General features: G+C 43.6%; 1 protein-coding gene across 3 annotated transcripts in view; it reads right to left on the bottom strand.

Annotated features, from left to right (window-relative positions):
* The window catches only part of LDB3 (LIM domain binding 3), a 69049-nt gene that overhangs the window by 3421 nt on the left and 53491 nt on the right, over window positions 1-12137 (bottom strand). For all 3 annotated transcript variants that reach the window (XM_055119602.1, XM_055119603.1, XM_004607414.2), the window contains one exon: window positions 4932-5047. In XM_055119602.1, the coding sequence (XP_054975577.1) occupies window positions 4932-5047 (116 nt within the window). The remainder of the gene's footprint in view (window positions 1-4931; window positions 5048-12137) is intronic.

The raw sequence follows: 12137 nt of genomic DNA on the forward strand, positions 1-12137 counted from the left end.
GCATGTGTGAGGCGCAGGTTCAATCCCTGGCTCCACATCGGCCCTCTGAGCACACCACTCCGTGCATAATCCCCAGGCCTTTCCAGGTAAGGCCCCAAAACCAAAAAAAAATTTTTCCCCAAAGGGGAGCCTGATATAAAACTCAGATAAACTAAATTAATTCGGGGTTGGGGAGATAGGAAGGGGTGAAGGTGACTTCCTTGCATGTGATTTCCTTCCTTCCCAGCACTGCATAATCCATGAGCACAGAGCCAGGAGTTGCATCAGAGCACCACTGGCTGTGACCCACTCCCTCAATTATTAATTAATTAAAGTAATTAAAATAGTGGAATAGAGCATAGATACAGAATGAAGATGGTTAGTTGGTTGATGCCAGTCAATACTTATAAGGCTTGTAAATATATTATAAGCTTATAATATAATGACAATAAGTATAAGTATTATTTATAATATATATGTAATATGTGTACTCTCATTTGGTTTTGGGGCCACACCTGGCGGTGCTCAGCAATTACTCCTGGCTCTGTGCTCAGGAATTACTCCTGGCATGCTCAGAGATTCATATTGATTGCCAGGGATCAAACCCAGGTCACTGCATGCAAGGCAAATGAACTTCCTGCAGTACAATTGCTCTGGCCCCCAACATAGATAATTTTTATTTTTATTTTTTTTTTTGCTTTTTGGGTCTCATCCAGTGATGCACAGGGGTTCACTCCTGGCTCTGCACTCAGGAATTACTCCTGGTGGTTCTCAGGAGACCATATGGGATGCTGGGAATAGAACCTGGATCAGCCTCGTGCAAGGCAAATGCCCTACCCACTATACTATCGTTCCAACCCCAACATATGTACTTTCATAGTATACTTTCCAATATGCACAATTTCCTATGTCAATATCCACCAACATCTAAAATAAAAGTACCACTAGTAAACTAAGAAATATGCCAGAAAAAAATAATTATTCTACTATTAAAGGGAAAAAAAAAACAAGAAAACTTCTATACAATAATACCAGACATCAATTAATTCATTGGAATAAGTAAAATCAAGTGCAGTTCATGCCCAATTCAATCAGCTTAAGCAATGGCTGAACAAATAGCAGTACTACATTATTTAAAAAAAATAGTACTACAGTTAATAGCACTGTAGTATTGAGAAGAGTAGATTTGGAAAGTTCTCATCACAAGAGAAAATTTTTTGTAGCTCTGTTTTCATGTATGTTAAGTAGACAATGGTGACCATTTTGCACGGTTTGCAGTCATCATTATCTTGTATACCTGAAACTAATTTTATATTAGTCATTCTATAAATTACATTCATTTAATGACTTAATATTAATAAAATAATTTTCAAAAATTAGAACAATAATTTTAATAAAAATTATACCTTAATTTTTTATTTCAGAAAATAAAATAAAATAAAAATAATTTTAATAAAAATCATACTTTAATTTTTTTATTTCAGAAAATAAAATAAAATAAAAATACACATTGGTTACCTTTTACCTCATCTGAGCTGTAGCTAAGAAAGGAAAGAAAAAAAGTAACTGATCCAAAGTCAGCAATGCCCAAAGGGCAGTAGTGCCACCATGGTGACACGCGAGTGAGCTTGGCTTCTGCAAGGAGGTGGCCACACTGCAGAGCACCCAGGAAGCATGCCTGCCCTGGGCTCCAGGAAGACCCTCGTGGAGAATTCCACCTTGCAGAAACTAGGACAGAGAACAAGGTAGCCAAGTGTGCTCAAACAAAAAGTGAAGACCACTGAAATCTCTCTCATTTGGGAGATGATTCAATAAAACACCAGGCTCTATTTCACCAATGACATACCACCATGAAAAAAAGAGAAATAATATCTGAGAAAATAAATGCAAGAACTGGTTACAAGGGAAAGAACACAAAGATAAAATCATACATCCCAGGTTAGTAGAATTTGAGAGCCATTTGAGGTTGGACGCAACCCTGAAAGAAGTACCTCAGGGGCAGAATGACTTTTCCCCCATGTCAAAAATGAAACACTTGAAATATGGAACATAATGAAGGTAAAGAGAAAATGAAGAGAAATTCATCAGTTATACAGTTGGGGATGGGGGGCGGGGGAGAGGGGTATACTGGGGTTTCTGGTGGTGAAATATGGGCACTGGTGAATGGATGGGTGTTTGAATATTGTATAACTGAGACATAAACCTGGGAACTTTGTAACTTTCCACATGGTGATTCAATAAAAATTAAAAAAAAAAAATGAAACACTGAGATTCAGAGCCAGGGCCAGGCTCAGAGGTGGGGCACAGCACTCCAAAGTGGGTTTGATCCCTAGCGCCAGAATTAAAACAAAGACAACGACCCAATCATGTAATGGAGCAGTAAGTGCCACCCAGGCTTGTTTGGAGGGAAGACAAAGAATCTCCAAAAGAACAGAACCAGCCTGGTTTCCCTGGGTGGGTCTCTAGGGCAGCCTTATGGCACTCTCATAGCGGATGGGAACTTATTTGTAACATCAGCCTGAACAACCTGATAGGACTTCTGACTGCCAAGCATGGCTGGCCTGAAGTTGCAGACAGACCCACAGGTCCCCATGCCATGGCGCTCTCTCTCTCTCTCTCTCTCTCTCTCTCTCTCTCTCTCTCTCTCTGAGTGGAAGGGTTTGCAGGAGGGCTGCCTTCAGAGATCAGACCTTCTGGCTACCGTCTTCTCTGTACCTTCTCCAAATGTCTTCTTTAATTTCTGATTTTGCTGGTGTTGGTTTTGGGGTTACACCCATCGGTGCTCAAGGACTCCTCTCAGCTAGGGACTGTCTCGCCAGAGGTGACCAGGCGGTGCCAGGGATTGAACCTGGACCTACCTTATGCAAAACATGTACTCAGCCTGTTGAGCTGTCTCTCTGGTCCTTCAAGACTCTTGGATCCTTCTAGAAGTTTGATAATCAGACTTACAATCCTAAACCTTTTAGGATTAGACATGGCCATAGCTTAAATGTAAGGGTCAGAAGTTCTGATCATGGCCCTACAGGGGACAACTCCAGACCACTTCATATTTGTATCATTGTCATTGTCCCCTTTTTGGTTGTTGTTGGGGGGTGGGCACACCCGGCAGTGCTCAGGACTTACTCCTGGTTCTGCATTCAGGGATCACACTTGGCAGGGTTGGGGGACTATATGGGGTATGGGGGTCAAATTCAAGTGATGTGCAAGGCAATTGCCCTACCCACTGTGCAATTACTCCAGCCCCCAATCATCATCCCTTTATAGAGGGGAGTCCCCAATATATTTAACAAATGCTGAAAGCCAACTAGAAAATCTGATCAAAGAGCTGGAAAAATCAGCAGTTTCTGGATTGAATTGTGTCACTCCCTTCCCCCAAGTCATACACTGAAGTCCTTACCCCCACAACCTCCAAGCTACCAGGCACAGCAACCTTATTTAAAACTTGGACCTCTGTAGATACAACTAGGATGTGAGCTAAAATGACCTGACACTGGAGTAAGGTGGGAATTAATCCAAAATGACCAGTGCCCACAGAGACAGACAGGAACACAGCCGAACACCGTGTGAGGTCACAGACACACAGAGGGAAGCCAGCAATGTGAGGATGGAGGGAGAGACTGGGTCATGCAGCTGCAAGCAAGTCCAACAACACAAAGGCTCGCAGGGAACTGACTGGTGGAGGTTCCAGTAGCTGCATGACCCTACTGAGACCTCAACTTTGGATTTCTAGTCCTGGGAGTTGTGAGAGTGGAATACATGTCTGGGATTTCAGCCCTCAGTTTTCCTTAGCGCACTAATCCTCAGAGAGACTTAACCAATGCACCACATGGGCCCCAAGAAGGGAAAAAAGGAAATGGGGGGACGGAGCGGAGGGCTGTGGAGATACTCAAAGGACTGGAACACATGCTTTGCTTATAGGAGTCCAGGGTTCAATCACATGGTCTCCTGAGCATCCCTGGGAACCACCTCTGAGTACTGTGCCAGGAGTAACAAGAAAAACCCCAACATCAAAAACAAAAAAGGCAGGAAGTCCCACATTAATTTTTCCAGATAAAGTTTATTCAATTAAGAGATTCATATCCCAGGGCTTTAGTGGGACGACCATTTCCTAACTCTCACGCAGATTCTGAATGGTGGGAGGCTGGGGCCAGAGCAATAAGTAGTAGTACAGCTGTTACCCTGTTTGATCCAATGCATCCCATATGGTCCCCCACACCCAGACAGGAGTGATCCCTTAGGGCAGAGCCAGGAATTAGCCCTAAGCATTGCCAGGGGTGGGGTAGCCCCCAAACAAAAACAAAACAAACAAAAATATTGAGAGGCGCATTGCCATGCCCCTCCCCAACTCAAAGCCCTTGGAAGTGAACGTCAATATCGAAGTAAAAGTGACCTGGCATTGAGCAGAAATAAATTGTACCCGGTTAATAGATAATCTAGGGCTTATCTCTGGCAACCACATTATCAAGAACAGGTCCTACTTTCTGAAGGCTCTAACAAAAGGAACCTTATCTTTTCGATGGGATTAGTCAACAAGCTCCAATCTCCTGTTCACAGGGAAAACTTTGAGGAGAACCTTTGAATGACTTCATCTAAAACAAGGAATGACCATAGGAAGTCATCCACCCCTACTTAAACCCCAGCACCACTGCTGCTCCCATGATTGATGAAACTGCCAGGGAGGCAAGCTTCTAGTTTGCCAGATCCTGGGACACTCTTTTAGCCTAATGGAAATGGAAAGTTAACAGAGTCACATGGGTTTATAAATAATTATTAGTAATAAAACTTTACTCGACTCTGACACATCAAGACCTCATGGTATTTTGCCAGTGTTTAACAAGAGATCAGAAGAGCAGAATGCCAGAGTTAAAATGGGGGGAGAGGGGTTGGTCATCCGACCCCACTTGGTCCCTCCTCCCCCTCCTCAGAAAGTCAGACCCCAGGTCAATACATACTGCGCAAATGAAGCAGGTATCATGCCAGGTGTGCCCCAGAGCTTCGATGAACTTGTCACCGGCCTCCACCGGGAAATCACAGCCATGACACTTGGTGCTGAACAGATTGACGTAGTCTGGAAAGAAAGGCAGAGTGAGGAGCAGGAACCCAGGCATGCTGACTGGAGTTGACAGCCCCCAAATCAATGGGTCAAGGGGCAATGGGTAAAACTTGATGGAATACTTCTCATCTTGCAGGCAAAACACTCAACTCCATGACTAATTGGTTGTTTTACGTTTTCCCCCTGCCAATAATTTGCACTGGTGTGTAAATTCAAATTTGGTCAGCACCCTGTGCTGGTCTGATGTGCAAATACTTTCTGAAACTGTCATTGATTTGCTACAGATTATTTTTTCCCTCTGTTCTGATGTGTCACCTCTTTTTAAAATTATTGATGGATTTATAGTTTTTTGTTGGGAGAGGGGGGCACACCCAGTGGTTTTCAGGTCTTACTCCTGGCTCTGTGCTCAGGGATCACTCCTGGCAGTGTTCAGGGGACCATTTGCAGTGCTGGGGATCAAATGGGTTAGCCATGTGCAAGGTAAGTGCTTTTTAACCTCTAAACTATCTCTCTGGCCTTGGTAAGGCACTTGCCTTGCATGCAGCTGACCCCTTCGATTTGGTTCTCTAAAATCCACCAGGAGTGATTCCTGAGTACAAAGCCAAGAGAAAGCCCTTAGCATTGCTGGGTGTTTCTCCCCCACCAAAAAAAAAAATCACCCAAATTTTCACAACTAGAAAGTATTTGAGCTACCTTATTGGGACCTAGTCCCATGCCAAGGAGTTAATCCAACCTAGAAGAGAGTAACTGTGTAATGCTTCACAATTTACCAAGTATTCTACAGAAATAATCTTATTTAGTAATACCTCAGCATCAAGGTCTTTATATTCCCAGCATAGCATTTGGTACACAAATTAGTATCCAAGGTATATATGTATATATATATTTATTTGTTTATATTATATATAATCTAAGATGTATTATAAACAAGTACTATATTATATATTATATTAGATATAATATTATTTGTAATATAAACAAATACTATATAATATATATAAATATAATGTGATAGCACAGCGGGTAGGGTGTTTGCCTTGCACATGGCAGACCCAGATTTGATTCCTCCGCCCCTCTCGGAGAGCCTGGCAAGCTACTGAGAGTATCTCGCCCATACGGCAGAGCCTGGCAAGCTACCCGTGGCATATTCGATATGCCAAAAACAGTAACAACAAGTCTCACAACGGAGACGTTACTCACACCTGCTTGAGCAAATCGATGAGAAGCGGGATGACAGTGATACAGTGATAATATATAGTATTTATATATTATCATATATAATATAAACAAATACTATATTATATAGTCACTGTATCACTGTCATCCCACTGTTCATCGATTTGCTCGAGTGGACGCCAGTAACATCTCCATTTGTCCCTCTTGCATGCTAGTGTAGCCCGATGGTATATTTCAGGGGGCTTGTTCAGGGTCAGGGGAATGAGAAATGTCGTTGTTACTGTTTTTGGCATATTGAGTGTGCCACGGGTAGCTTGCCAGGCTCTGCCGTGCGGGCGGGATATTTATATATATATACACTCAAACACATACGTGTGTATATGTGTGTGTGTGTGTGTTGGAGGAATGAGTGCATGGCTGAATCAATGAATGAATAAACTTCGTCTAGGCAAAATGCTTTGGTGATCAAACTGTTATTGTTTTCCTATTTTGTTTTGTGTGTGAAAGAACTAAGGCTCAGGGAGGTGAAAAACTTGGTCAGTCATGCCTGAGACTCAGTGGCCAGGTCCCTGCTTTTCCACCAGAGTTTCTGTCTTCCCTGGGCCAGAAGGGCAACAATTGAGCTTCAATCATGGTTAAACACTTCCTGATTTTCTTATTCTTCTATAAGAGCTGGACGCCTTTTACAATTCCCCCAGATCTTGTGCTTGTCCTGCCATAGCTCTGTTTTACCTGGATTTTTCTTAATTTTTTAAATTTTTAAAAATTATTTTGGCTTTTTGGGTCACACCTGGTAATGCTCAGGGGTTAATCTTGGGTTTGCACTCAGGAATTACTCCTGGCAGTGCTCGGGGAACCATATGGGATGCTGAGGCTCGAAATTTGGTCAGCCGTGTACAAGCCAAACGCCCTACCCACTGTGCTATTGCTCTGGCCCCTTACCTGAATTTTTCTTACATGATTTTCTGGGCACATCTCTTGTTGACAGTAATGCCTTTTCTCTTCCTAAAATGGCAGGCTGGGAAACAGTGTGCCATGGTGGTTATGAACTCTCACTTTGAAGAAAGAGCTGGTGTCAAATCCTAGCCTTAGGAAAGAATTTTTCAGACCTAGGACAAGTCACCTTACTTCTCAGTGCCTCAATCTTCTCACTGTATGGAAATAACTCTAGCATTTAATTTATGGAGCTTGAATAAAATAATGCATGTGAACTACATGGCATAAATACTCAGAAAAAAAACATTATTCTGAAAGTCTTCATGAACAATGGTTTGGAGACCACCACCAGCAGTGCCCAGGGGCTGCTCCCAGAGATGCCGGGAAGAACCACGAGGTGACAGATTTCAAACCCAGGGTTTCTGTATGGAAGCTTCAGTCCTCTGGGTCATCTTCCTGGCCCCTTTCTTCATAAACAATGAAAGGAGAGTAGAGAAGGTGATTTGATTGCCTAATGTCTGCCAATCCAGTATCAAAGACTTTTTGACAGTCTTTTGTTTCATCTTCATGATGTCTCTGTGAAGGAGCATTTATTCTCTTCTCCAAAAGGAGGAAGCTGGCTGCAGACACTCCGTCATACAACTGGTAAGGACTCCAAAGTTCATTTTCTTTCCGTGACTTCATGATGCCCCTGGTTATCTATTTGCCATTGAGCTTTGATAAGCTATATCTTGTGTGTACTTTTTTCCAATGTATGATTTCCCCGCAGGAGTTTAATTATAGTTTGTCATGCAAATGCATTTATATAAGTCCATAAATCTTGTCTCTAACAAAACATTTGATTTCTTGAATTATTGGCAGATATTTTCATCTCATCCGACCTAAGAAAACATGGAGGCTAGATAGAGAGATCAAAGGGCTGGAGTCCACGCTGTGCATACAGGTGGCCAGGTTTGATCCCTGCAAGCACCGTCAGAAGTTACCCACCCCCCCAAAAAAAAAAGATAACAAGATTTTGGGCATGAGAGATAGTATAGGGATTGAGGCACTTGCTTTTCATGCAGCTAAGCTGGTTTTGAATCTCCCACACCACATCTGATCCCTTTGTGTACTACCAGGAATAACCCCCCGAGGACAGCCCCTGTACTAACTCTCCTGCCTGGAACTTTGATTTAAAACTTGGTGATACGTGGGATCAGAAAGATAGTACAGCAGGAAGGGCACTTGTCTTGTATGCAGCTGACCTGGGTTGAATTCCCAGCGCTATATACAGTCCCCTGAGCACTCCAGAAATGATCCCTGAGCACACAAGGGCTCAAGGAATAAGCCCTTAAATATTGCGATGTGGCTGCAGTATTTCCCCCAAACCACCACACCAAAAAAATTAAAAGATTTTGGTGGCACAGGTCTGACCTTAATTCATCTTACTTTTTTTTTTTTGTAGTACCAAAAACCCTAAAAGAGCCTCCAACGTGGCACCATTGAAAAGGACGTGTAAAGAGAGGCTTCTAAAATCTTGGGGCTAGGACGAATGGAGACGTTACTGAGACCACTCGAGAAATTCAACGATCAACAGAATGAAGACAATGATGATGATGATGACCAAAAATCAAGCCCAGTGACACTTATATATTTTATTTTTGTTGTTGCTTTTTGGGTCAAATCTGGCTGTGGTCAAGGACCAGCTACTTAGTCCTTGGGGGACATTCCCTGAATTTCTCAGGGTAGATATGGGTTCTGAGAATAGAACCCAGGACCTCACATATGCAAGACAAGTGCTCTACCACTGAGCCACTTCCCCAGCCCCCTAATACATTTTTTAAGTGGTATTTTGTGTGAAAGAAATAGTATAGCTATTAAGGTGCTTGCCTTGCATGCAGCTGACCCAGGTTTAATCCCCAGCATCATGTATGGTCTCCTGAAGCCTGCCAGAAATGATCTCTGAGCTCCAAGCAGAGTAAGCTCTGAGCATAATTAGGTATGGTTCCAGAACAACAATAAAGATGGTATTTTACCCCACTTAATGTACAAAAGATAAATATACCTGTTATTAAATCCAGTTTGTGAATGGGCCTTTCCTAACAAGAATAAAATCTGGTTCCTCACATATTTATTCCTTTATGTCTCCTTTATAATGTTCTTTAACTTTCCTATGCCCCAAGTTGAACTAATACCTGGTACTTAATGGATTTGCAAAAGGATTTCCAACCACCAAATCACAGATGCTCAGCGTTGAAAGGGGGCTTAGTGCTTTACTAGAGCAGCAATTCCCAAATGTTAGAAGCACCTGAAAGATTTGTTGAAACACCAATTGCAGGCTGGAGAGGGAGCTTTCCAGGCCGGGGTACGTGCTCTACATGTAACAGGACCAGGTTCCAAACCAGCCCCACACTGTTCCCCGAGCACTCCCGGGAGTTACCCCCAAGCATTCAGCTGGGAGTAGCCTCCAGTACTGGTGGCTGTGGACCCCCACCAAAACACATTTAAGAACAGAGAAGGGTATCTTGTCATAAGCACTGGTGAACCTGAGGAACAATATGTAAGTGAAATAACTCAATCACAAAAAGATACATACAACTTGTGTCCACTAATATGAAGTATCTAAAGTGATCAGATTCAAAGAACAGAATAGAATGTTGCTAGGAGCTGCTAAGAGAGGGGAAAGTAAGTTGCTGAATGAGTAAGAGTTTCACATTGACAAGATTAAAAAAGTTCTGTGGATATTTTTTTCCACAACAGTGTGAATTTCTAACCCTTTTGAACCGTGTACTTGAAAGTAGCTAAGATGGGCCAGAGAGATAAAACAGTGGGCAAAGTGCTTTCCTCGCATGCAGCTAAGACAGGTGTAGCCCCCAAACAAAAAAACCCATAAAACATGGTTAAGATGATAAATTATATCATTTGGGGGAAGGGGGTGTTGGGTCACACCTAGCAGCGTGCTCAGGGGCTATTGCTGGCTCAGAAATTACTTCTAGAATTTGCGGGGGTGGGGGTGGGGGGGTGGGAGCATATATAACACTGGGAATTTGGACCCATATCACATCCTCAGCAGCCACATGCAAGGCAAGTGTCTTACCTCCCATACTATGTCCCCAGTCCCCAAGAGTATCATTCTTCATCATGTTCAAGAAGCATACTGAACATCTAAAATTAAAAATTTTGATTTCTGGGGATGGCGAGATAGTACAGCAGGGAGGCCATTTACCTTGCAAGTGGCCAACCTGGGTCCAATCCCCAGCACCCCATATGGTTCCCAGAGCACTGCCAGGAGTGATGCCTGAGTGCAGAGCCAAGAGTAACCCCTTTAGGGGCTGGAGCGATAGCACAGCGGGTAGGGCGTTTGCCTTGCACGTGGCTGAACTGAGTTCAATTCCCAGCATCCCATAAGGTCCCTGGAGCACCGGCAGGAGTAATTCCTGAGTGCAAAGCCAGGAGTAACCCCTGAGTATCTCCCAGTGTGACCCAAAATGCAGAGAGAGAGAGAGAGAGAGAGAGAGAGAGAGAGAGAGAGTGTAACCCCTATACATTACCAGATGTAGCCTCCAATAAAAACAACAACAAAAATTATTTTTTTAAATTTTTGTTCCTAAAAGAAAAGGGAGATTGTATTCAGACATTCCAGGACCCTTCATTGCTTTGGGGAATGCTTTTCAATCGTGTTCCTTGGAGCTGAGTCTCCTGGAACTGCTGCAGGAGTTGCACACTCTGCAAGTAGCAGCCTCAGGAAGAAGCAGGAAAGGGGAGGAAGAGGCGAGAGCTCACACAGCCTCAGACGGGCTCACAGGCTCTCAAGTCAGGGCCTGTCAAGCCTGGATCTGAGCCACAAATGCTTCTTCAATGTCTCCTCTGAACGGCAGACATGTCCTTCCCAGATCTTCTTCCTCAAAACATCGTTGGTTGGGGGCTGAAGAGATAGTACCATGGCTAGGGCACTTGCCTCACACATGGCCAACCAGGGTTAAATCCCCAACACCCTAGGTATGCCACTAAAAGGAATCTCTGAGCACAGAGTCTGAAGTAAGTCCTGATCACTGAAGGGAATGACCTCAAAATAGTTGCACTGTAGCACTGTCATCCTGTTGTTCATTGATCTTGCTCGAGCGGGCACCAGTAATGTCTCCATTGTGAGACTTGTTGTTACTGTTTTTGGCATATTGAATATGCCACGGGTAGCTTGTCAAGCTCTGCCATGTGGGTGGGATACTTTCGGTAGCTTGCCAGGCTCTCCGAGAGGGACAGAGGAATCAAACCCAGGTAGGCCGCGTGCAAGGCAAACGCCCTACCCACTGTGAAAAATAGTACAAAACAAAAAAAAATCTATAATTTGTTGTCGGTGGTTATAGTCTTGGTGTTGGACCACACTTAGCAGTGCTGAGAGTTAACCCCCAGTTCTGTGCTTGGGGGTTGCTCCTGACGGTGCCTGGGAGATCATATGCAAAGCCAGAGATGGAACCAGAGCTGGATGCATGCAAGACAAGCACCTTAACTGCTGCACTATCACAATCTCTCCATCTTCTCAAAACACCATTAGAAAAATATTTTTTTTTAGTGGCTGGAGAGGTAGTACAAAGGTTAAGACACTTGCCCTGCATGCAGCTGCGGCCATAACTCTGGTGTGAACCCAAATCCGAGTGACCCCAAACTATGCAGCAAAGGTTTGCTACCTGCTAACTGTTAGCTCTGTAAGTCTTAGTAATCAATTCACCTCCCTGCTGTTTCCTTCTCTACTTGGTGCTGATTTTCTAGTTCTATTACCTGAACTTTCCTCCTGTGATCCCTTTGTTAGAACTTGCCTCACATTCTTCTCTGAAAGAAGCTAGCTACATATAAAAGTGAGTGGTGGTCAGGGAGATGGCTTAAAGCACTGGTGTGTGGTGGGATATGCAGGCTTAATCCCTAGCACCACTGGATCCCCAGCAACACCAGGACAGGTCCCAGAGCACTGCTCTAGGAGTAGCCTCCAGTCCCACTGGGTATGGCTCTAAAAACCAAA

This window comes from Sorex araneus, chromosome 11 (assembly GCF_027595985.1).
Source record: "Sorex araneus isolate mSorAra2 chromosome 11, mSorAra2.pri, whole genome shotgun sequence".
Taxonomy (NCBI): Eukaryota; Metazoa; Chordata; class Mammalia; order Eulipotyphla; family Soricidae; genus Sorex; species Sorex araneus.